We start from the raw sequence: 26,115 nt of genomic DNA on the forward strand, positions 1-26,115 counted from the left end.
AATGATGAATACTCTTGGCTAGATCTTGCCTATCACTTTATTTTTTCAGGCTTCCTCACTTGGGGGGATTTGGCCATGGGTTATCGCAGCCATGCAGGCATTTGCTCTCTTGTTCTGACTCAGGCTGGGGGCTGTTTTAAAGTCACACCAGTAACATCTCTGTTTTGTTTTGTTTATTACATAATTTAAACATTTTGCTGATAAAGTATTTTTTGTCAATGACTGTTTCTTCATATAGCAACAGAAAAAAAAGAAAAAAAAGGCTCCAAAACATTTGACAAAGGTGAAATTGGTGGCATGGAAACTTCAACCCCTTTCCCTCCCCCCTTTATTTATTTTCTTTCCCCAAAAGACGTTTGAAGTTCATTTTGCTTTCAGTAAATTGACTGATAAAAAGTGGCGGTTCAAAGACCAAAACCCATGAGCTTCTTCCCACACCTCTCCTGCACCCTGGAAACCCCCATCCTCACCTCCCCAGTGGCCACATGGATCATCACAGATGATTATTTTCTTCCCGTGCCCACCCAAAGACATTTTTCCAAACCAGTCCCAGAGCTGAAGGCCCCATTACAAACCCCCATCCCTCCCCCCATGCTGTGAGTTTTACTGAGTGGGTACACAAAGGTAAGAGCAGTAGGACAGAACAAACTCATCATCTTCACCATTCCAACCATGTGGATCAGGAGGCCGTGGCATTCCCAGGTCCCCTTTTGTGTATGAGGGAGGGAGGATCAGAGATGGCTTTTGGACATGATTCTTTCTTTCCCTCTCTTCATTGTTTAAAATATTTTCTAGGTCTTTCCTTGAGGAAAACCTGCTCTCTTTGCTGCCACCTCAGAGTGTTGCTCCCCAGGAGGTTCAGTCCCTCTGTGTGTTTTGGAGGCTGGTTGCCACCATTGCTGTTTCTCTGGCTTGGAGCTAAGAAACACAGGGGACATCTGGAAAGGAGGGGAGGCTGCTGTCTGGGACAATTTGTGTGTTGGGGTAGAGAGGGAAGGGAGGCTGACAAACAGAATGTACAAGAGGAGCAGGAGGAGAGCAGCCCAGCGAGGGGCTGACGTGCACTGGGTGTCTCAGGGCACCCGGAGGTGTCACTGTTAGGGAGCTCACTGCGGTGGTGGTGACCAGCTCAGACTGGCTGAAAGCCTCCCTGGAGCAGAGTCCTTCACACACTCACCACCTTCTCTGCTTTGGCATCTCCATAGCTCCTCATCCTATGGGATATGTACTCAATGGCCTGTAGATACCAGAGCTGGCACTGAGGGACTCAGCTGCCAAATTTAGAACAGTTCCCAAACAAACCTCTCCATGCAGAGGGAAATCCCTGACAAGGAAAGACCTTTTTCTGGCCCTTGGGTGAGTCACATCACTCCTGTCTTTCTGGGAAGGGCTGTGCCTTCCTGAGGAGTTGTCAACTACTGTTCCTAAAATCTTGTCTGCTGCAAGGACACTGTGGCTGTGGGTTTCTTTGTATGTCCACAGTGGCTTGCTGTTCCAAGGATGCCAGCAGCACCTAGCAGGTCACCAAATTTAGCACAAAGTCCCACCTTTGGAGCTTGTCTGAGAGCTACTTGTTACCCTTTATGGATTTTAAGGGACAAAAGAAAAGAATTTTCACATCTTTCCTTGAAAGACCCCGAAGGACCTTCAGCCACAGGCAGAAGGACTGTACCTATAGTGATATAAGGTTACAGGGAGCAAAGGGAGAGGAGAAGGTGAGGGCTAAACCTTCTTCATGGCTGTGAGCTTCCCCAGCAGCTGTTCAGGGTCCTTGTGCCCTAGGGATGATCAATGGGACAAGGATTTCTCCAGCAATCCTCCTCTCCACAAGACTTCAGTAACTGCTCCACATTACCTGTCCTGCTTTTACTGTGAGCATCTCCACCAGATCCATCTCTGGCATCAGGAGGTGTATCACAGGCAGGAGCAGGAGCCTGGCTTGTCCCAAGGAATGTGCCAAGTGGCCATGGCTGGTTTGGGAGGGGGAGGTTATCATGCATTTAATGAACTCTTCAAGGAGAGGGAGAGAGTAGGAGTGGCAGGGGAAGACAGAAGGAGCAGAAATGGAGATCTGGAGGGTAGAGGATGGGGGTGGACATGGCCAGGTTTGGGGCAAATTCTCACCAGAGGCTTTGGCTCACCACCTGCTTCTTTCTACCCATAAAAGGCAGATCCCTTTCTAGGTGCTGTGGGATGTGCCTCCTGACACTGGGTAAGAGTAGAACATCACCCCAACTTCACTTGCCTAGGGAGTGGCTTCAGTTCTTGCAGCTAAGGGAAGGTGAGATGTGTCATTCTCTCTGTAATGGTTCATTACATCCTTCACCACCAGGATGTTGTTCTACCAAGGCTTCTGCTGCCTTTTAGAAATGCCCTCTCCATGACTTTTCAGGGCAGGAGGAGGATTTTGTTAGCTGGGCTGTCTCATGGCTGGCCCGAGGAGGTTCCCCTGCCGTGGGGCACTGAGCTGATTGTTACAACTGTCCACTGCCAGCCAGGGTTTGGTTGGTCACTGGGCTGAGAGGCCCAAAGGGCTCACACTAAAGTTACTTAATAAAAAAAAAAATCACCCAGATTTATTGAGCAAAGGTTGTGTAAGATGATGCAGAATAGGCAGCCCCTGCTCTGAGCATGCTGGGAAGATGGACTGAGGAACCATTTCCCAGGGACATGCTGGGAGCACACGGAGCATGTTGCTCCCTGACCAGCCCCCCTCCCTCCCCACGCACACAGGGCAGGGCAGTACCCCAGAAAAAGAGACCAAACCATTCCCTGGACACGGCTGCACAACAGAGTGTTGGTGCTGGGGGTGAGAGGCAGACACGGGCAGGAGGCCATGGCATGGGGAGAGAGATGGAGACATGGACTGAGAGAGAGAAAAGAGTGATGCAGAGCTGCAGGCAGGCGGGACACGAGGGCTGTCTCGCTGCCAGGTCTCGGGCACTTAGCCAGAGGCATTGATGTAGAGCTGGCTCTTGAGGATGTAGTCAATGACGGGCTGGCAGAGGTAATCCACGACGTGTCCGTCCCCGTGCTGCAGGGCCAGTCTGGGAGCATGGGGAGAGAGAAAGGTGTCAGAGCCCACTGGGGTGGGTCAGGTGCCCCTGCAAATGGAGAGGCTGGCTGGGGACACCCTGCTCCCCACTCTGTAGTGAGAGTAGCCCTGCTTCACCCACCTGCTTTTGGTGGAGCTGACAACTGACATGGGGTGATTTGAGTCGTCCTTCACCACCAGGATGTTGTTCTGCAGGGGAAAGAGGAAAACAGGAGTGAAGGGATGGCTTGAAAGCAGGTATCTGCCACTCCAGCCTCCCCACCTGCTGTGGGGTGACCCATTGCTCATCTTACCCATCAGCTGAGAGCACCTGACCCTGAGATGCTTTGTGTCCCATGACAGAAGTGTCCCCCTGGGTGAAGAGAGACCACAAGCCCTCTCGCAGCCTTCCCTGGCCCCACGTGCACCCACTCACTCACTTACTTTGTACTTGCGGAGAATGGAGGAGTGGTTCATGATCCGCTCAGGGTCTGCTCCATCCCGGGGCACCACCACGATCCCGAACTCCCCGACGATCACCTCCATCTGGGAGCAACACAAGGTGTGGAGAGCTTTATAGCTGCCCCACACAAAACCTGCCACTGTCTACTAATCCCATCCTGCCCCTGAAAGCTGGACCATGGTCTGGAGGGAGATGGGGAGTGACTTTGAGGCTGTGTCAACAGCCTTTGGCAGAAACATGGAATTATGCGGGCATGTGGTCGGCAGTAGTTGAAATAAAAGGCACAGGGTTAAATCCTGTTAGTGAATGTTGAGGTCAGGCTTTGAGGAGAACTTGTGGCAGAAGGAGGTGACAGCAGAAGAGGTTGCCCAAGGTGAATGAGTTCGCTGCCTTGCTGGAAGGGTTCATGAACAGGATGGATATATTGATCCTGACAGAGGTCTGGCAGGATTGTTCTTCCAAGTTTAGCCAAATTTGCTGCTCTATGGGGACCACTCATAGTGCTCACACCTATCTCACATGAGGCAAATCAGGCTCATCCAAAAGAGCTTTGGATCAGGAAATTCAGGCAGCAGGAGTCTATGAAGAGGTGCTGCAGCAGAATGCATCTTCTGCCTGTGCTTTGATGTAATTGCTGCATCCTTTGTGCTGGGCTCAGGGCTTGGCTCATTTCAATTTTTCCAGCCCTTCAAAGGAGGTGCCTGCTGCCTAAATGCTTTAAAACTGAAGGATTGAAGATGTGGTAATTGATTTTTGAAGACTTAGAAGCTCAAGGAGGGAGGTTTGTGTTGACTGACTGATTTCAGGGAGGAGATGGGGGAGCCCTCATAGCCAGCATGGCTCCAACCCAGCTGGTGGGTCAGCAGCCTGGCCCCTCTCCAGGGCTGGTGTTCTCCCATGGAAATATGGCTTCTTCCAGCAAGGACCAACACTGAAAGATGTTAATTTGCCTCTAAATATGTTTAATTCCTAATATCTGGACAACTCCTGTAAATACTTCATTTCCTACCTGCATAACTCACTCTGCTGGGATTGGTATCTACTTGATACTGGCTCCTTCTGAGGGACAAGGAGTGGGAGCACAGCCTTTGGAAATGCCTTGGGATGGGCTTACCCTCCACCTCAGGTGATGTCCTCTGCATTAACAGTGAACAGGGTAGTGGAAATGTGCAGGGGAGGTGACAGGGTTGGGATGGAGGAGGCAGTGGAGATGGTGGGCACAGCTCCTGTCATCCCAAGGGACTTAGAGGCTCCCAGGAGCACTGGCTGTGGGAAGCAGAGAGGAAGAGCATGGAGGGGTGCCTGGCAGTGGTGACTCACATCTGCCTCATTCCAGAGGCCAGGAATACAGAAGGACTCCAGTAGGTCACTGCCACAGAGCAGCAAGATGCGAAGCTCTGGAAAAGAGAGGAGAGAAGCCCAGAGGTGAGAGCACAGGGGGTTGAGAAGGACACCCCACCCCCACTCCCCAGCTTGAGGGTTGGCTTTAGAGCTCAGCAAGAAAATTGTGCTGTGGGAAGTTTTCTGCTCTGACCGGCCCATAGGGATTAATTTATTTGCACAACTGCCTGATAAAAGCCACTAAACCCCCACAGAAGGGTAAGAAGAGGTGGCTACATGGGAAAATGCTTCACTGTTTGGCATTCCCAGGTGGCCAAAACCTTTAGGCTCGGCATGGTGTTAGTGCTAGGGCAGCTGTAGTCCCAGGCTGTGTGTGAAAAGGGGTCTCAAAACCACCAGCAAACTCCCCATGCAGACCTCTGGGTGATGTCTGGCGGGGTTAACCCCCTAAAAGTATTTAGAACAAAGGGAACCATGGCTGGTCAGGCAGCTGAAATCTCTCCTGCTGCTGTGTGAGGCTCTGCAGGGCTGCAGGCATGGGGTGACACCACCATGGGAGGTCAAGTTTGATGGCACTTGAGGGGACTCTCAGGACAGGGTGCCTGGCAGGTCTGTGCCAGTGCTGGGAGCTGTGTTCCCATTGCACTCCCATATTTCATGCTGTTATCTGCCAATGGGACTAGGCTCAGCCCAGTTAGAGCTGAGCTGAGTTTCTGTTGCATTCTGGAGCCCCAGTAGCTGGCACCAAGGTGAGATGAACCTGTGTGTGCCAGAGCTGCCATGCAGATGCTCCCAAGCATGCAGCTCGCCCAGAGGAGTGGGAGCAGTGCACAGAGGGGCTGGGTACTCACCGATCTCCTCGTATCTCATCACAGTCCCCAGGTTGGCATTTTCATCTGAGAAAGGGCAGCAAAAGAGAGGTGCTGGTGCCCAGCCTCGAAGAGGGGTTGGGAGGAAGGGTGGGGAGTGGGTCTCTAGGGGTGATGCTGACCCTTTCCTCTACATACCCACAAAGGTGAAGCGCTCCATGGGCGGGCGAACGCAGCAAATCCGGCTCAGGCTCTCTCCCACCTTCCCCAAGATCTTTGCTAAAGGGGAAGAAGGAAAATTAATGGGAGAGAGGCTGTGCAATTAACCCATCCACGCGCTTCAGCCACCCTGGTTCTGCAAAATGCTCCTGTGCCTGGGTGTGCAACTACTCCCAGATCTCCCAGCACCTCCTCTCATGGTCTTAACCCCCAAGAGTGCTCCACTGTGTCTTAAAGCGACCAGCTAGGCAGCTAAAATAATGTAGAAAATCATAAGGTGTCCATTTTAATGGGATTTAAGTAGTTTTCCCTCTTCTCAGCTAATACCTTTATGGTGCACATCCCTCTGTCTTGCAGGGAATCCCACTACATCATCTCTCCTGCCAGTTCTTCCCTTGGTACTAGGTAACCTTTCCTTTTGTTGGTCTCACTGCCTAGACATCATCCAGCTGAAGTCCATGGCACTTTCACAGCCATTTTTAGCTGTTTTTGGCTTCTGCCCTCTCTGTGCTGAATGCTGACTCCTGCATCACACCCCTGCCCCACACTGGACTTGGTGCACCAAGACTGATGAGACACCTGTCCAAAAATAATCTGTTCTGATATTTGGCAGCCCTGGCTGGAGGTGGGATGGAAGTAGCCATCCCTCTCTTCCCTACAACTGCTGCCACCTACCTGCTGTGGGCTTGCTGGAGACGCTGTTGTTGTTCTGGTAGATGTTCTGCGAGGACTCGTTCTGGGGCTGGCCGATCACAGGGGTGATGGAGGGTGTGTTGACATTGGAGAGGATGCAGCCAGTCACTCTCTGCAATCAGGGAAGGATGTAGTTGGAACAGTGCCCTCACCACAGCACCTTTGCAAAACCTTTCTGAGCCTGTAACAAGCCTCTGCAGCCCTGGCTCAAGGTTACCTTTTGTGACAGGTACATCCCAGCTCACTTTAGGGTCTCCAGTCCCATCTGACCTCACCAAATGGGCCTGGGGCTATCGGGGCCCTGTAGATAATGACTCATGTTTAAGGTGGTATCAACTTTTTTGTGTGGGTTAGCAAGGAGCATTCATGTCCTCTTCTCCTCCACCCATCCCTACAGGAAAAGGAAGGTATCACCAGCAACTACCTGGCTTCAGCACCACAGTCCCTGGCTGCACTGGACAGCCTGCTGGGCTGGCTAATGCCACTCCTGTGCCTCCTCTCTGGGCTGTCTGTGAGCTTGTACAATGCTCTTTCATCCATTTCCTGTCTTTGGTTTCCTTCCTATATTTGAGTGAACCAGCAGCTCTGCTACCCCTGCCACCCAAGGGCAGTCACCTTCCTCCTTGGCTTTCAGGACTGCCTGGAGCTTTTCATCCTGGGGCTGTGCTCCCTGGGGGCTTCCCAGAGGCTGAATTTTCCTGTCAAATCTCTCTGTCAGGTTCATAGAGTAGTTCTGGCTCAGCTGGTGAGCAGGGAGGCCCCTCCACACCTCCCTCCCTCAGGGAGGAGGAAGGAGGGCATCACTAATGATGTGCTTTATGCCCACCCCTGCTTTGAGTCTGCCTTAAGCCCTGCTGCCCTCCTGGCGTTGCTGAGTCCAGGGTGGCTGCTGGCTCCAGCTGGAGGGCTCCATTTCCTTCTGCCATCAGGGCCCAGACCTCAAAGCCGCTGTGACAAGGTCTCACCCCTTCGAGGTCAGGATCTCACTGTGTTCCTGCAGGTCTTCTCGCTGTGTTTTGCTTGTGGATGGCTGTGAGCTGGTGGAAGAGCACCCCCATGCCCCCTCCCCATGCCCTCACCCTGGTGCACCCACGGTGCAGGGGCTGCCTCACCTTCATCAGGTCGCGGTGGTGCTCCAGCACACTGCAGGTGGTCTGCCAGGTGTCCTGGTAGCACTCCCAGGGGTCCACCCTGCCAGAAGCACAGCAAGGCAACAGAGTCACTCATGGCTACTGCCTGGACCTCCTGCCCATGCCACCTCCTCCCCACTGGACTGGCCAGCAGTGCCATGAGCAGCCATCATCGATGCCTCAGCCCTGGCATGGACCATGTCCTTCCTCCAGCCCTTCTCCATAGCCATCCCTAGCAGCTCTGGAGCCTGGTCATCTTCCCATGCTTGGCACCCAACCAACCAGCTTTTTTGGCTTGGATGTAACTATGTGGGCTTCCTGAGGGCAGCCCAAGATGTTTCTGGTGTCACTTCAACCACCAGATGCCACCTGGCAGTGCTGGGAAGGTGGAAGTTGCAGGCTGGTGCTACGTGTGTGGACAGGGGAGGTGCCACAAGGCTGAGTCACTTTGGGTATCACCCAGACAGCACAGGCTCGGTGAGGGGCTGGAACGGCTCCCCAAATCCTGAGGGCTCCCTTGAAGGGTAAAAACAGTCCTTGTTTGTTCTCTGCTGGACTGGGAGGGGAAGGTCTATGATTTTTAGTCAAGCTTGGGCTGGAAGAAAATTCATCCTGGAGCTGTCTCTACCGGCTGGTGGCATCTCCACTTTGCATGCAGGACTTTGTCCCCACGGTGCAGGGAAGGGGCAGGGGCTGCTGGTGCCGTGGCAGGTGCCAGCTGTGCCACCCACCTGATCCAGTCGGAGGACTGCACGGCCAGCTGGCACATGGTCAGGCGGTGCCGGCTGGAGACCAGCCCCTGCACAGGAAGGTGAAGGAAGAACAGCTATGAAGCCTTCTGCTCTGGCCAGCCTGGGCTTGAAAACCTTTCTGGGCAGAACATCAGGCTCACTCATGTGAGACAGGCCAGAAGGATTCCTGCCTGCCCACAGAAGTTTATTGAAGCTCCCGTTTGCTGGAGGGGAGGAGTCTCTGTTGGGCTCAGCCCTGGCTAAGTGCTGGGGTGGTGATATTTGCTCAGCACTACCACTCCCAGACCTGTGCTCCAACGGGGCCAACCCGAGGGGGTGGTTTCTTGATGAAATTCCTCCAGCTTTCAGGAGACAAGTAAGCTCGCTACTCCTTATTTGACAAGGTCTTCTAAAGTTCACTCATTTGCATAATTTTGATATTCCCCCCCCCCCAAAAAAAAACCAACCCAATTTGCTTTGAAATAATTCAAGCTAAAAAAACCCACCAACCCCCACTTAAGGCATCACCACCACTACTGTTTTGGATGGGAATGTTTCTCTTTGCTGTCTAGTACTTTGGCTCATTTTAGTGTCTCACTGCAGTTTTTATCCTTCCCTCTGAGACTTTCCCAAGGTCAGGAGCTGCCTCAGGCAGAAGAGGGCCATGAGGGGGCCACAGGTCAGCAGTGCTGCCCGTGCCCAGCCCTGACCCGGGGGATGCCCTGACCCGGGGATGCCGTGTCACGCAGGGCACGGGCACCACGCACCGTTTTCCCGTAGGAGTCGTGCACGGGCGAGACGATGCCGCCAATGACGATGAAGCGTCCGGTCTTGTGCAGGTAATCCCGGGCTCGCTCTGGAGGGGGGACAAGGAAAAGGGTGGGGGGGGATTTAGCAGGACCCACTGAGCCCTGCAGCACCCTGGCAGCCACAGCCCAGGCAGTCCCTCCTCAGGGCACAGCTCTTACACCCCTCCCTGGCCTGTGTCAGCACAATGTGCTGCCCATGTCCCAGCTATGCTGAGAGATGTTCAGCTCCAGGCTTGTATTTCCTTAAGGTGGCATTGAGGATAAAAATCCTAGTGACAAATTGCCAAACTCACCTGATCTCCTACGCATCTACCACAGCTATTGAGACAGTAGCAAGGGAAAAGAAGGAAGGTAAGAGCAAAAAGGCAGGTAAGATTGATGAGCCATTAGAAACTTGTTTTCTTCAAGATCTATAAGATATTTTGGATTTGCAAATAAAAGGAGCATTTCTGAAATGGAGGTGGTGATTTCAAGACCCAAGATGTCACTGTGCATCACATCCTTCAGACACTGAACTCAGTGTCTGGCACTGCCCTGGGGGATGGTGAGAGGTCCTTCTGAAGGGTGAGTGTTCCCAGTGGGGCAGTGGCTGCCACATCCCTGGAAGTGTCCAAGGCCAGGTTGAATGGGGCTTGAAGCTACCTGGGTTAGTGGAACACGTCCCTGCCCATGGCAGGAGTTGGAACAGGATGAGCTTTAAGGTCCCGTTCAACCCAAACCATTCCAGGATTCTGAGTCACTTGGGCAAATTTTTTTTTCCTCCAAATTTTGAAATTTCTGCTAGGGAATATTGTTCAGCTTCTGTCAGTTAAAAGTAAATTAAGGAAATATAATTGCCATGGACCTTTTTCCCCCCCTCGAGGGCATTGAGCAGCCTCAGGTCTCTGTGACAGCCTGTGGGAAATTTGCCAGCCTTAATATAGCCTCTTCCTCAGACTCACCTGAAATCCTCACTCTGGCTGCCTTCCCAGCTCTTGTGCCCTGGACACACCAGCCTCCAGAGAGGGAAAAGTGGGCTTGAATCATTTGATAGGTGCAAGGGAGTAAAATTTGATTGCCTGAATTCAATGCACCAAAATTATCCTTCCTGCCCTCAAAATCCCATGAGAGCACATGCAGCAAGACACAGTATGCTTGGGTTTGGTTTTTTGCACAGGCAGGGAGAAGCGAAGATTGATGGATCAGCATTTACTTTTTTATCATAATGCAAAATAAAATGCAAATTTTTAAAAATTCCCTAACAAAAAAGATAATGCTGAGTTTTAAATTAACACATCTTTTCATTATTTCCTGATTTGCCCTGACTTGATTTGTCTTGCCAAAAGAAGATTAAAAACACTGATCTGTCCATCTTCGTGTATGACCCCTTTATAAAGTTCATCTTTCAGAGCTGAACTCTTCGTATGCAAACTCTGCTTCAAGCTCTCAGGGGTGGCTGATGGTATCAATTTGTCTTGAGCTCTTGGTGGCAAAAGCCAAAGGTTTTTCCTGGCTACCAATACCTCAAGGTCTATATTTAAACAGCCTGGCACCATCTCTATGTCTTCAGGCAATGTGACCCATGCTGCTGGCATGTCACCTCAGTTCCAGCTTCCAGTTCACACCAAATATCCACCACCACCTTCTGCCTTAACAAAACATTTCTTCTGCAGAAAACAGGCACTGGCACAGGATGCCCAGAGAAATTTTGGATACCTCATCCTTGGAAGTATCTAAGGCCAGGTAGGCTGGGGCTTGGAGCAACTTGCTCTAGTGGAAGGTGTCACTGACCATGGCATGGATCTGAGAGGTTGTTGATGGCCTTGCAGCACTTGGGGAGGGCTCTGCTGCTGGCAGGAGAGGGGTGCTGCTGCTGTATTGCCATCAAAACTGCTCATTTGAGTTTAAACCTGCACAGTCTTTAGGGAAACCTGTAAAAATGAGGCTGCTTCCTAAGTTGGGATCTGCATTTCCAAGAGCTTGTTGTTTTCCTCAGAAGCACTACATATAATTTAAACATGCATGGAAACAGGAGCACATTTATTGACAATTAGATCCCTGCAAGGGAAGTATTTGGGCAAATATGGGCTAAGAAGTAGCAGTATGGTGTCGGGAATGGGGAGAGCTGCCTTCTGGCTCTGTCTTGCCCACAACTTGCAGAGCACCCTTTCACATCCCAAACTGGGCTGTTCTCTCTTGGTTTTGGGGCAGAGCACATTGTTTGCTTGCAGGGCTGTGTCCTTCAGGAAACTCTGCAGACTCTCTTGTTCATACAACCATCAGCTAAGGCAATCCTTCACAGCCATACATTTCAAAGAAAAAGCCTTTGAAAAGATTGCATTTTCTTAAATAATGCATCAAATGCAGTTTGGAGAGGAGCTGTGTCACTGGCGGCACACTGGAGCTGTGTCACTGGCATGGTGACAGGAGCAGATGCCCTTACTGCTGGGATGGTGGCAGAGGATTTGGGGCAGGGGGCACCGTGGCTTCAGGGTGGAACAAGAAAGACTCTGAGGTGCTGTAGCAGGTCCAGAGAAGGGTTAGGGTTCCAGAGAAGGGTTAGGGTTCCAGAGAAGGGAACAGCTGGGGAAGGGTCTGGAGCACCAGGAGTGGCTGAGAGAGCTGGGTGGGGGTTCAACCTGGAGAAAAGAAAGCTCAAGGGGGACCTTCTGGCTCTTCACAATTCCCTGGTGGTAGAGCCTAGTGAGAATCAGGTTCTACTCCCAGGGAAAAGGGGACAGGACAAGAGGAAATGGGTTTAGATGGGATATTGGGAAAAAATTCTTCATGTAAATGGTTGTCAAGCCCTGGCACAGCCACCCAGGACAGTGGTGGAGTCCTCACCCCTAGAGGGATTTAAAAGCTATGTGGAGGTGGCACTTGGGGACATGGGTTAGTGGTGGCCTTGGCAGTGCTGAGTTAAGAGCTGTACTCAATCTAAAGGATATTTTCCTAGATGATCCATGATTTTGTGATTCAAAAATGGCAGTGTTAGTTTGCAGCATCTGCATGTGTCCTCACTACAATCATGCTGCTGTGTTTAGAGCTTATTTTGATTTTTTTACAGCTTGAATCTCTTTAGACTGACACACCATTCAGTGGCTAAATGGAGAGGGCAATAGGCCATGGTAGCCAAGCCTGTCCTGACACGTTAGCTCATCAAGCCTTGAGTCCTCCCCTCTGCACAAGGCCAGACAAAACTGCTTTAGCTCTTTTAAGAGACCTCAGGGGTGCTGGTGGCTCATGGCCCGCCCTGGGCTGAGGGTGCAGTGCTTCCTACCATGGTGTGTGCCCCTGGCACAAGCTGGATGAGGGGATCCCATCAGCAGCCATTGCGCTGGGTTTCTGGAAACAGCAGGCTGGATTTCATGGGTCATTGCTTCAAATGCTGTGGCTGCTTTGATCTTGCAGTGCTTGCTCCAAGCCCTCAAGTCCATGTTCTCAAAAGAGACCTTTTTTTTTTCACAAAATGTGTTATGCCTTTCTTGCAAAACATGCTGCTTGTGGAGATCAGGTTCGTGGTCTCCCTGTAGACATGGCTAGTGCCAAAGACACGGCAGTAGCCAATTCTCTTCTCAGCTGTATTCCTTGTGGTCAGCAGTCTGCAACTCTCAACCTTCCCTCCCTGCTTGTGCAAAGATTTTTGCCTGGAGAAAAGTAGATTTTGGCCTGAAAAGTCCTAAGTCTTTGGCATCTTACTTCCACTTCTCTGACAGTTAGTTGGTGTTTGGTCCATTTGTTGTCCTTGAGCTCAGCCCTCTCTCACAGCTTCCCGTCCCTTTCTCAGCCCATTTCTTGCCTGTTGAATACCTGTGATGTCCAGAGATTACACCAGACCACAGAAAACCCCCTCCAGTATTTTCATTTTCTATGAGCACTTTATATCCAGCCACACCAATGCAAGGATGTCAGTTTGTAAATGAACAGCTCATTCCTTTTCTGGAGTAAATTGTCCATAATGCTCCAGGCAGCCTCGATGGCTTTTAAACATTGTTGACATAAATAAACTCAGGGCGATGGCTCTGCCAAGACATGCATTAGCCCCTTGGCAGCCTACTTGTGGCATGGGCAGCTTTCAGCCATGGCTCTGTGCCTGGCAGCTGCTGGGTGACCACAGCCTTGCTCTGCTGGGGAGGGAAGGGACAGGGGTGACACTTGGATCCATCCCAGGCACTGGTGACACTTTCCTGCTTTCCCAGACCAGCTTTGCTCGCCTGCCCTGCAAATGCACTTCAACTATTTTCATCTCTGCTGCTTTCCTGAGAAATGATGATAGGGAAAGACCAATCAGAGGATATGCTCCAGGGCCACAAAACTGAAAAGTGATGGTTTTGTCCAGTTTGAATGAAAAAATAGCATCCCACTTCCCCAGTAGGAAATCAGTCCTTATTTAAGAGATGTTTCTTTTTGGAGGTTCTCACTGAGTTTATTTAATCACAATGTTTGGCTCCTCTGGCAGTGCTCCATCACCTAAATTGACATTACTGAAATCAAATATTTCTCGTGTTCTATTTTTCAAAGTGTAATTTCAAATTTTATTTGCTTTGCCTTTGTATCTGGTTCATCTGCACGCCTAAGACTTCCTTTTTTCTATTTTTTTTTTTTTTCCTTACGGAGTAAAGCCACAGGCCAGCTCTGATTTATGCCCTTTTCTCCACAGGGGATTGAAGCTGCAGCTTGCTCACACTGTGCCAGCTCTCTGAAAACACACACAAGGTAGTAGGGAGGCAAGAAAGCTCTGCACAGCCTCATTGCACAGCCCTGAGAGCTGGGACAGAGAAGTTGCACAGCTACAGGTGACGGAGAAGGCAAAACCAGTTCCCAAGTGTCTCATTTTTATTTTGAGCAATTTGGCCTCTGACAACCTTGGACAGGAGGTGGGACATGGCCATTAAAATCCCTTCTTCTGCAGGAGAGGGTGACCCAGATATGCCAGCACATTTTGTTTTATTCTCAAGCTAGCAGCACTTGCAGGACTTAAATGGGGCTTCCAGAGCTCAGTGTGGGCAAGGAGCCAGCAGTTACTCTCAGTCTAATTGAATGTGTATATCTATCTATCTATATATATATAAAGCCCTCTGAATGCCAGATCAGGGATGTATTCATCAGAGGTGTCCTTCTCCCAGAGCCCAGCCCTCCTGCCTACCCCAGAGCCTTGTTCTGGGTCCCAACTAGTTTCTTCACCCAGTGTCAGATCTTGGTTAGAGCTGGGGAAACTATTGGCATCTCCCTTCCCTGGGGTCCCAAAAGAGACATTTCCACTAGAGCAAGCCCTGGCTGCTCTTTAAGAGAGGTCTCTCCTTTGGGAAGAAGCAGGAGGCTGATTCTTCACTGTGGGGTTGGCCCTTCCCAAGGCAAGCCTGGGGAGATCCTAGTGTCCCACTGACCCAAATAATCTGTCCTACCTTGTGCTTAATGCCTCTCAGACAATTTCAGTCAGATTCTCAGGAGGCTTCTAGTTGGTAGAAAAATCCCATTAAGCCCCATAATGATTTTTTAAAAGATTTTAATCTCTGAGCTAATTGCTCTGCTATACTTTCCTCCACCCCATTAGTCCATAGCTGTACTCAGGAAATGTGGAAATAACAAATATGGGAAGGGCTTTGTAGGCACACAGTGTGTGGTGATTGGGATGGGGCTGTGGGAGCCTCATCCCCAGTGGGCTCAGCTGTGAGGAGCAGGTGAGCAGCACTGACAGCAATGAGCCAGGGAGTGCCCAGGGGCACTGAGCAGCCACCAAAGGGAACAGAGGCACACAGTGCAGTGTGTGAACATGAGGGGATAAAAGGCTGGGCTAAAGGACAAGAGGGGCAAATGCAGCTTTCTGAAGTGATCTGGTGTTGCTGTGCATGGGTTACAGCTTTCTGAAATTGTATGGTGATGCTCTGTGTACTATGGCTGTCTCAACTGTGACATGTGCTGTGACAGTGCTTCAGATGTTGCTGTATGTTAGTTTTATCAGGTTTTCATAAGCACAAAAAAAGCACTTGCCACCAAATGCCTCAAGATTTACGGTGGAAGCAGAGACTGTGAAAGGCCCTGAGAGGTGATGCTGCAGGACCTGACCCTGCCAGCCCACCCAGGTCCCCACCAGTGTCTGACTCAGAGCCACACAAGTGATGACTAGTGAGACTCATCACCATCTGTTGACCACTCCTGGTTTCATGCAGAAAGGTGAAACTAGGTGTTTAAAACAACCTAACTAACTAAAAATTATAAAAGTAGGAGACTGAGTCACAGTAAGCTGACCTAGAAATAACAGAGCATTTCCTGGAACCCCAGATCAATGGGGCCTGGGCAGGGGACCTGGCTGGTGCAGAGAATCTGGGTTTCCTCTATGAAGCTGTAGAGGGACAACTATTTGATATAATTGAAAGTGAAGACATCCTGTTTTCCCTCTTTTATTAGAAGTGAAGTATTGCAAGGATCAGTGCGTCTGAGAAGTTACACAGGAGTCCAGGAAGAAGAGTTCTCAGGTCTGGAGCTTGAGAAGAAGCATCTGAGGAAAAGCATGGCAGAACAACCCAGCCCAAGATGCTTTTCCTTTCTGTAGCTGCTACTCCTGCTGCTATGGAGTGGGAGGGAGCAGGCAATGCCCATCAGGTGAGCAACATAAGAGGAAGTACAAGGAGATGCTTCTTGAGCTGAAGTGCCACCAGTTCTTCCCTCCTCTCCCTTCAGGGACTGAACCTACTTTTCTGTGATCAGCACAGTGCTGCCGCTCTCTCCTTTTCTACAGAGAAGCAACATAAGTTATTGCTTGGAGATCTCCACTCTGCTATCACAGGGAGAGCAGGAATGTTCTCAACACCATGCTGGATCTCACCTAAAGTGTAACAAGCTGAGTGGGTGGGCATGTTAAATACCTCCATGAAGTGTTCAACACCCAGGGCTACTCTCTGGGTATCTTAGAGGTCTTGGGGCTAAAGAGGTAAGGGAAAGCATCTGATGAGGTAAAAGCAACTCTTAGATAGTTGGATGGGGCTTGGAGCAACCTGGTCTAGGGAATGGTGTTGTAACAACATAATCTTTTAAGGTCTCTTCCAAACCATTCAGTGATTCTAAAAATGGATGAAGAAGAGGCCTTCACCTAAAGAAGGTTTTTTGAACTGTCTTCTACAGGATAGCACTGAAACAAAATCCTTGGAGAAGAATTAAGCATCTCTAGGTAAGATGATTTTTTGTATGTGTGGTATTGAAGAGGAAAGTGAAAGGTCATGTACCTTTCCCTACCTGGTGCATCAACTGTCACCCCTCCCAGAAAAAGGCAAGATTTTCACTATTCTGCCATGGTTTTATGTGTCATTTTAGCAAAAATGTGGATAGAACATGTAAAATAGGACAGGCACCTTAATGTACATCCCTGGAGAGGTCACAGTCCCCCTCTCACTCAGGGAAATTAGTGTCATGTAGTGCCTTTAAAAAAAATGAAGGGGAAATAAAACCCCAACAGATTTTCACACTTGTTTTCCAGTGCCCTAATTTCCCTGTGGAAGCACTCTGTTTGTTTTCATTTCCAAGCTGTTGTAGCACATCAAAGGCAGTGCTTTTTACGTCCTGGCATGTGTGGTGCTGCTCCTTCGGGCTGACACGTGGCAGTCACAAATCCCACTGGGAGCAGAGGATTTATGGTTCTCAATTCCCCATGTAGCAGGGATGAGGAACCTTCGTCCAGCAGCTCTTTGCTGGTCTTGGGCTGCCTCCACATGGAGCTGACCCCCTGTGTCTGACCTACAGCTTGCCTTTGCTGGCAAAGTTTCTGAAGATGCTGACTTTGTCTGGGATTTGTGTTGGCTGAACCAGGAGTGTGCAGGCAGAGCACATCTCACCTACAGAGAGGCAGAAGGGCTGGGGGGATGCTGGTGAGGCTGTGGGTGACAGAGCCATGGTAGGATTTCAGGCTCAAGGTGACACCAGAGGGATGTCACATTCCCATTACTGCAGCGTGTAGCAGTGAAACCCTGTCTCTTTGCAGACCCATTCCCAAGACCCCATTTCCCCCAAACAGAAACATCAGCCATGCTTTTGCACAAAGCGAAGGTGCCAGAAGCATAGTTACATGTTTAAGCATTCCCCAACCCAGCTTGTCCTGGAAAAAGTGGATTTTCTGCTTTCCCTTGCCAACAAACCACAGAGAAACGTCATCTCCTCAGGGGAGGCTTAAGCTCAATTAGGGACTGTTGGATTTTCAGTGAAAATATAAACCTTTGTGTAGCAGGGGCTGTGCAAGTTCTTCCTTGCCTGGCTCGGAGGTGGGTTCTCCACCCATCCCATGAGGATCGCCTCTGCCTCCTATTCCAGCCCTGAATATCTTATCTCAGTTAATCTTCTCCTGGGGCAAGCCCTACAGTGGCTTTTGAAAATGCATATTTCTGAAGAATCTAGGCTTTCCTGTTCCCAAATATTGATTTAGCAAATTTCTGCTGTTATGACCAAGTTACATCCAGTGGTTCAGGCTAACTGAAGAAAACTAGTTGATGCTGAAAAGGGGGAGGAAAAAAGTGTTTCTGAGCCAGGTTGCCTTTTCCAGCAACAATAGTGTTTCAGTGGAATGAGAGCTTGTGCCTTGGCCCGGGTTTATTTTCACGGTTGTGATGGGCACTATTGACTTTCTCCACGCAGGGCATCCGAAAATCTGTCCCTGCTTGGTTGGGTGCTGGTGGCATCATGGAAGTGCTTGGACTGAGGGGTTATAAATACCAGAGAGGGCATGCTCATGTCAAAATCCAGAGGTGCCCTGGCTTTGTCTCTATCCTATGCTGATTGTTCAGTCTTCAGAGGTTGTTGGGTCTTCCCAGGGCTGCCCTTGGCTCCCTGGTCCCAGGTGGAGGTTGGAGTTTGGGTTAGGATTAAGGTTGGAGGTACTTGTGCTACACTTCAACACAGGTGGACTTCTTTGTCTCAGAGGACCTCTTGCAGACTGCCAACCTTGCTGCCAGGAGGAATTTTGGAAGCCAAAGTATGCAGTGGTCTATTTTGGGCCTGTTGCCATTCAGATGCACAGAGATCAGCACAGTCATGACCCACTCCTACCCCTGGCCCCCATCACTGGGATACCTGACCCACAGCAGCCTGGCAGCAGAAGGATGTGGCTCCCCCCCTGTACCACTCAAGCAGGTAAATGAGCTGCCCAAGGTTATACGAGAGATGTGAGCTGCTGGTGTTTAGCATGCAGCTAATTGATACCCTTGACATTGCACAGGCTGATGTTAAAAAGCATCAGAGAAGAGCGTGCAGGAGGTGAGAGCACCATGGTGAGTGCAAGTGGTTTTTAAATAGAAGCAGAACCCCTGCTTCTTGAATCCTTCTTGAATGAGGTTGTAGGACTGGATTTCTCACTGCCAGGTTGTTTATAGTCGGTGGAAGTAAAAGAAGGTATGTGACACATTTTGGGAGGTAGCATTATCATAGAGTCAATGTGATGTCTCAGAGACTGTAATAAATACTGCTAAATATTTAAGAGCTTATAAATATTTTAAAAGAATCCCTGAATAGTTATTGATGGAGTTTAGTCTTGTGCTCGGGAAAACTCACTCTGGGTCACGAAGAGGATATACTTGAGATGCAGGAAGAGGATGATAAAGGCTGTGGAAAAAAATGAGTCTGTATGGGGTGGAGTGACAGGAATGTGACATCAACCGATATCAAACGGTGCCCAGAAGAGAGCCACGGGTGCTGCTCTGTCCTCGCAGCACAGCAGCCGGGTATCTGCAGTTCCAGCGGGTTCGGGACAAGCGCTGGGCGTGCAGGTGACCCAGCCACGGTGGCACCAGGACTGCCAGACCCCTCGTACCAAGGGCAGGGCTCGGCTGCTGGCTGCCATTTCAGCCTCTCCCTGTCCGTCACGTCCTCCCAGCTCCATGGATCGGTCCCTCCAGCTAAGCATGCGTTCCCATTGCAGCCCGGCTGAAATGGAGCCTCACGGGGGCCCGCACTTCTTACTCGTGTTGCAGACAGCAGAGCAAAGTCTCTCTCAAGCTCCTGACAAGATTTTGTTAGATGGAGGGGGAAGGAATTTTCCTTCTGGACATTTGCTGATGTATTCTTATTTAAGCAAAGGGGAAAGGGTGAAGCTGTCATGCCGCTCAGGCATTTCTCCCAGCTTTGTCCCAGGCAGCGACACTCTCATTAAACTGCTCTGCACTTCAGTCATCTCAATCAAATAAGAAAAAGTGATTCTTGAAATTCAGGATATTAAGACAATACATCATTAACAAAAGCCTCAGCTCCTGCCTCTTCATCCCTCTTTATTTAGACACTCCATCCTTTCATCTCCAATCCCTTGCTATGGGATGCAGCAGCCCTCAGTGCTGCTCCTCTACAAGGATGGCAGTGGATAATCAAAGAGCAGCCTGCTGAGATTTTTAATTGCTCAAGTTTCTTAAGAACCAAGCAAAAGGGTTTTATGTTTGATAGCAGAGTCCTCTTCCATTGTTTTCCACCAGAAATGTTTTTTACCTAACTGTTGGTTGGGATATTAACTCTCTTCAATAACAGATGCACATAGGACCTAAGGAAAATTTAATTAGACAGAATGAAAGAATAGTGGGGATTTGCTGACTTTCAGGATTCAGGCTATTTACTGGCAGTGTTTTCCTGTGCAAATCCAGGTCCTGGGCACTGTTTGAAATGGTGTAGGTGGGGAAACTCCACAGTCAAACAAGTTTAAAATATCTGAGGTACCAAAACTCCCTATCAGAGGGCCACATCTGAATGAAATCTCTTCCTCCCAAAGAAGCTGACCTGGAGCAACACATCACCCAATAAATCCACATGCTGAAGATGAGCCAGTATGGATACAGGCAGATGATACAGACTTGATTAGAATCCTCTATTTGCCATCAAGTGCTTCATAGTACCCAAAAACTAGTTGTAAAAAAGCCAAGTTAGATAACACCCCATTTTCGGGGGGGGGGGGTTACCCAACCTGCTGCCTCTGAGACCAGCTCTGAACATCCCCATGGACCCCAGACTCTGCATTGCTGGGCTTTGTGGGCACTGTGCATCCAGAAGGGAGGGAGGAAGGCTGAAATCCTCCTCTGCAAGAGCAGGGAGGCCTCAGTGAAGCTCTGCTACTTGCAGGCTGATAAGCAGAGGTGGAAAGGGGAATCAAGAGGTCATCCAATCCCTGGAGATGAAGCTCTTCTTAGAGCTGGGCAGAAATAAACCTGTGGCCAATGAGCAAGGCTTTGTGAATGAAGCCAGAAGTTTGCACGTGAAAAGAATGGATTGTGAAGAATTTCAGAACTTTTTGTAAAGGCAAGGGAAAAAAGCCAAAATAGGGGGTATGGGCAATTCCAGAGGGGCCTTTTCTTCTACAATTGAAGAAAAATTAATTAAAGAAAATAGAGAAAAAAATCAGTATCAAAACCACAGCACATTGATTAACCAGATACCATTTCACTCCACGAAAACTCTCATTTCAGTTTGAAGAAATCATCAGAGCAATCTTCCAATTCTCACATATCCACAGGATACTACAAGCCCTTTCCACTGCAGAACCTATAAAGAAACTACTTTCAGCACCTTCTTTCTAAATCTAGCTATTTTTTGGCTCTCTCTCCAACTCTGAAACACCATGACAGAGAACCTGGAGTCTCTGACCTTGTCTAGTGATGCCTTTAGTCCCATTATTTTACCTAAAACCATCTTCTAACTGAACTATGTTTTTTTTTTTAATTGAAAAATTTGTTTTCTACCTTGCTCTACAGAGCTGTATTTTGGTTTTCATGCTCTGGACACAGTTGTACTAGGGCTCCCTGAGCTGGGGCCACATGGGGAAGTTTTAATTGTCAAAGCAAGCACGAGCTCGTTGTCTGGCAGAGTACCAGCATGGGCTGTAGCGTGTTAGGAGAGCTGCATGGATTAGGTTTGCTTTGGACGTTGGTGCCTTGGCTTTTGTCCTTTGGGTGGCATTGCTTGCATGGGAAGGGAGAAGGAGGCAAACTGTGAGGAGGCCAAGATGGAGAAGATGCTCTTTAGACAGCAGGTGCCACTGCTGGGTGTCGGTGCCACTCAGCGTGTCCCAGTGCTTGGTGCTGAGAGCCAAAGCCAGCATGGGGACGTCTCAGAGGTTCCCCTCCTGAGCTGCTGCAGGGCAGGAGGGATGAGCAGCAGCCTGTGCTCTGTGCTCCTCTGAGTGGCAGCTAGAAAGGAAAGTGAACATCCTGGGGGTTGGTGTGTGCTGGCTGAGGTGAGCAGCTGGGCTCGCTGCATCCAGCAGTGCTGGGGGTTTCATGTGGCTTTAAAGCAGGACTTTGTTCTGAATCTTATTTTTCTTCAATTATTAAGACTTTTTGATTGGGCTCTGCTTTCTCCTCTCCATACCTCCTTAGGCTATAAATGAGTTTAATTTTGGGTTAAAGGTCACCAGTATTTGTGTCAAGCTTTGGAAACGACCTTTGCCCTCTCTGTCTTTTTGTCTTTCCTCCCCACCACAGTAACATCCCAAACTTTTTCTCATAGCCACATAAAGCTAGAAAATATGACTGAAATTTGTGATTCAGAACACCTTTCAAAGTGCAGCTGATACCACAAATAACTTGGAGTGTTTTCAGGACTATGTGGGTGTTTGTCTCAGCCCCTTGGTAGGGATGGCTGTACATGACTGTGTCTCACCTTCTTTTTTGTTATACGTTATATATCTTAGGCCAAGTATTAATTAATATGCATTATATTCATTTTGGATACACAGACACAATTCAGCCTCACGTGGGGAGCCCCAGTGATCCAGAATTTTAACTGGCAGATGAAACAGGGAGCTCTGTTGCAGTAAGTTCAGCTCCTCACAAGGTTCAGTGGTGGGATGCAGTTGCAGATTTGGTGTTGTAAGAAGAATCCTGGCTTTCTGGAATCCCAATGATGAGTCTTAAATCCATATGACTGATGGAAAGAATAACTCAATGGAAATCTTTCCCCCACTAGAAGAGACTTCCACATAATTAACTAATCCCCTATTCAGGCAAAAATCCTATGGGAAAAGGTTGGGTTTTGGTCTGAATAAAACATGGTAAAATCCACACTGAGAAAAATTATGGTTGACATACAATAGTGTTTACAGTGACATACCTGAGCAAATATTGTACTTCTTTTTGGCTTTATTAGTGCCATATGTTAAAGAGATAAATTGTCTTTCTCTAAGCAAAGCAAAGAATCCTCCTATTAGGTTCTCAAAGCCCAAATATTTGTCTGAATGATGAAGACAATATTTTTGGCCAAATTCAGCTGTTTGAAATCATTGTTTACAGGATAAAGCACTGTTTTGGTTGGATTCTATAGCCCAGAGCTAGAAGAGTAACACAGATTTTGGTTGGGATTCCTATTGCTTTACAGGATTACACTTTTTTGGGGGGAGAAGTGTTCCTTAAACAAAAATGATAATGGATTTAGAAGCTAAATTCTGTGTCCTTTCCTCATGGAAGTCTCATTTGTCCCTATCAGGTACCTCAAGTATTGTATTCCAGGATCTTTATAGGATGCATGCATGAAAATTTCCACATCAAACTTACCCTATTTGAGCTAAAACCTGTTTTCCTGAAAGATGACTGAGTATTTATTTGCAGCCTTCATGTGACAGAGTATCCACCAGGTACCCAGGTACTTTCTCATATTACTTGATTATGGTCACTCAAAGCCACACAACAGATTTGTAGTTTGAAGTGGTTGTGTGATCCACTCTTGGCATCTCACCCGTACTTATTCTGCTGAGCAAAGTTGCCCACTTTCATCACATATCACATATCCCTCCCCGAAGAAGATCAAGATACCCCTGAACATATTTTAGGATGCATCCAGACTGAGCCTCCCTAGTCTCCTGCCACAAAGCCTGGCTTCCAAAATGAATGTAATTCTTCTCACTGTTCCTCAGAGAAGGGTTTTGCTAATGCTGTACATGAAAATAATACAACCTTTCTTTTTCTGCTTGATATTCCCCTGCTCATAAGTACAAGGATCACATTTGCTGCTTTATTTACAGCACCACACAGAGTTTGCATTCAGTGGGCTGTGCACAATCCCCCCTCAGTCCTGGACACCACCGCTGTTTGGCAGAAGACATTTGCCTTTTGTTTATATTTGACATGTGTTCTTCCTCGCTGGCCATATGACTTTGCCTTTGACTTTGCTGCTGAACTAGCTCTTTTTATCAACCAGCCAGGGTCAGGCAGCACAACTGACTCATTACCAGCAGGAATTGCTATACTGCCCACTTTGGGGTCATGGACACTTTTTACCATCAGGGATTATATATTTTCTTTCACATCTTTGATAAAGATACTGAAGAGTACTGAGCAAAAAGAAAATCTTACTGCGAGTCTATGAGAACATGCATTGCATACTAATATCTTGCTGATCCTTATTTTCTAAAATACATTGTGTTACTTGTTGTTTGTCCATTGAATACAGGCCACGTGGATATCTTTAGTGTTACTTAATCAAAATAAGACTAAATGTGAATTACAGAAACCTTTTTCATCAGTGGCTGCTTCCATCAACCAAGTATTTCTAATTTAATTATTGTTTTTCTTTTTAAATAGTTCCTCTTGATTCTTGTTGGCAATTTCTTTTTCCTTAGGGGATAAGATTTTTTTTTGTTTGTTTTTATTTCAAGCATATTGGTGTCCAGGCCTACATTTTACTGGCACTTATGAAATGGAATAACAATGTGCTCCTTTGCATCTAGAAAACCATCATTTTCTAACCTGAGGTGCAACTCATGATGTTCTACAAAAACAAGGTCTGATGCAGAAACACTCCAAGCTGATTTCAACTATTTTTATATAGTTTATATATTTAGAAACTTATATACAGCTTTTAGAAACCCCAGGGATGTTTCTCCACTGGTAGCACACGACCTTCAGTATCTGCTTCCCAGCCTTAAATCTCCTATCAGACATAAAGGATGAATCCTGTCTCTGCACACCAAGGTGGTCTGCAGTGGACACTTCACCCTCCCAGGACTCCTCCCCAGCCAAGTGAGCCACTGTTTGCATTGGGATTTCCAGGCATTTTGAGCTTTACCCAAACACTATCTATGGCGTGTTGGACTGCCTTTGATGGAGACTGCCCTTCCTCTCTCCCTCCTTCCCTCCCTCTTGTCTTGCCAGGCTGTAGCAGTGATTCTAGCATCCCCATCATCTGTATCATCACAGGGATGCTCGGTAATATCCATCATCTCACACAAACATTTCCCATTCCTTCGACCTAGTATTGTCTCATGGTTGAGTACTCCAATATCTCCATTAAGTGCCAGGATTTTTGTTGACTTTTGTGCCTGGCTGTGGCTGCTTGGTTCTATCTCCTCCCTGGTCAGAGGAAATGGAAGTGCTGCAGCGGCTGCAGTCTCGCACACCGGAGGACGAATAGCGGCGGACAAACAGCGCCAGGACCGACCCCGGGGGCTGCGGGGGCGGGAGAATGTGGGTGCAGGGAGGGGAACCCGGCCATCCGAGGGGGACAGCCCCAAAGGGCTGGGGACAGCTGCCAGGGATGGGGAGCGGGCTCGGGAGGCCGCGGCAGTCCCCGCCCGCGGCACCTTCAGCACCAGCGGCCGAGGACAGCGCCCGGCGGAGCCGCGGTACCCGGGAACGGAGCCACGGCCCCGGGAGCGGAGCCGCGGTACCCGGGAGCGGAGCCGCGGTACCCGGGAGCGGAGCCACGGCCCCGGGAGCGGAGCCACGGCCCCGGGAGAGGAGCCGCGGTACCCGGGAGAGGAGCCGCGGTACCCGGGAGCGGAGCCACGGCCCCGGGAGCGGAGCCGCGGTACCCGGGAGCGGAGCCACGGCCCCGGGAGCGGAGCCACGGCCCCGGGAGCGGAGCCGCGGTACCCGGGAGCGGAGCCGCGGTACCCGGGAGCGGAGCCGCGGTACCCGGGAGCGGAGCCACGGCCCCGGGAGCGGAGCCACGGCCCCGGGAGAGGAGCCGCGGTACCCGGGAGAGGAGCCGCGGTACCCGGGAGAGGAGCCGCGGTACCCGGGAGCGGAGCCACGGCCCCGGGAGCGGAGCCGCGGTACCCGGGAGCGGAGCCACGGCCCCGGGAGCGGAGCCGCGGTACCCGGGAGAGGAGCCGCGGTACCCGGGAGAGGAGCCGCGGTACCCGGGAGCGGAGCCGCGGTACCCGGGAGAGGAGCCGCGGTACCCGGGAGAGGAGCCGCGGTACCCGGGAGAGGAGCCGCGGTACCCGGGAGAGGAGCCGCGGTACCCGGGAGAGGAGCCGCGGTACCCGGGAGCGGAGCCGCGGTACCCGGGAGAGGAGCCGCGGTACCCGGGAGCGGAGCCGCGGTACCCGGGAGCGGAGCCGCGGCCCCCAGCGCTCCCCGAGCCCCACGGCGCGCCCAGCCCCACCCGGGGGCAGCCCCAGGCCTCCCCCCCTCGCCTCCCCCGGCCCGCCCCGCCGCCGCGGACACTGACCGAACATCTGGATGTGCCCCTTGGTGATGGGGTTGAAGCTGCCGCAGGCCAGCAGGATAACGTGGGTCTTGGTGGTCTCGGTCATGGTGCGGCCCTGCCCGGCCCCGCCGCGGTCTGTGGCTCGGTGCGGCTGCGGGAGGGAGGAGGGCGGAGGGATGGAGCGGGGCCGGGCGGGAGCGGGGCGGCGCCGCGGCTGCGGGAGCCGGGCCGGGGCCGCCCCTCGCCAGCACGGCCCGGCCCGCGGGGTGCTACACACGCGTGTGTGCGTGAGCACTCATGTGCACACCCCGCGGGCACGCATCTGTCCCCGCGGCGCGGACAGGGGCACACGCCCCGGCACAGATCCCCACGCACACAGCAGAGATGGGCACACATCCGTGTCCCTCTCTCTGTGCGCACCCACACCCACAGAGGCGCAGCAGGGACACACCGGCGTCCCCAGCACTGAGGAGATGTAACCGGAGGTTTAGCCTGCAGATGAGGAGGCTAAGGGTGACCTT

At 50.3% G+C, this 26,115-nt stretch overlaps 1 protein-coding gene across 1 annotated transcript; it reads right to left on the reverse strand.

Moving 5' to 3' along the window:
- Positions 1–158: 158 nt before the first annotated feature.
- NMNAT2 (nicotinamide nucleotide adenylyltransferase 2) lies at positions 159–25,763 on the reverse strand. The gene is made up of 11 exons (XM_021525108.3): positions 25,616–25,763; positions 9,188–9,276; positions 8,421–8,488; positions 7,672–7,750; positions 6,542–6,671; positions 5,846–5,926; positions 5,690–5,734; positions 4,818–4,894; positions 3,479–3,580; positions 3,177–3,244; positions 159–3,047 (listed from the first exon to the last, which is right to left on the reverse strand). Exons 1-11 carry the CDS (start codon positions 25,698–25,700, stop codon positions 2,945–2,947), a joined length of 927 nt encoding a protein of 308 aa, XP_021380783.1. The 5' UTR covers positions 25,701–25,763; the 3' UTR covers positions 159–2,944.
- Between the last annotated feature and the right edge of the window lie 352 nt (positions 25,764–26,115).

Source organism: Lonchura striata, chromosome 9 (assembly GCF_046129695.1).
Source record: "Lonchura striata isolate bLonStr1 chromosome 9, bLonStr1.mat, whole genome shotgun sequence".
In the NCBI taxonomy this organism is placed as follows: Eukaryota; Metazoa; Chordata; class Aves; order Passeriformes; family Estrildidae; genus Lonchura; species Lonchura striata.

Coding starts and splice junctions, on each gene's coding strand:
- NMNAT2 (XM_021525108.3), bottom strand. CDS start 25,700: ATGACCGAGACCACCAAGACCCACGTTATCCTGCTGGCCTGCGGCAGC. Junction 4,895..5,689: donor GATGAGATACGAGGAGATCG/GTGAGTACCCAG, acceptor TCTCTTTTCCAG/AGCTTCGCATCTTGCTGCTC. Junction 3,048..3,176: donor GTCAGCTCCACCAAAAGCAG/GTGGGTGAAGCA, acceptor CCATGCTCCCAG/ACTGGCCCTGCAGCACGGGG.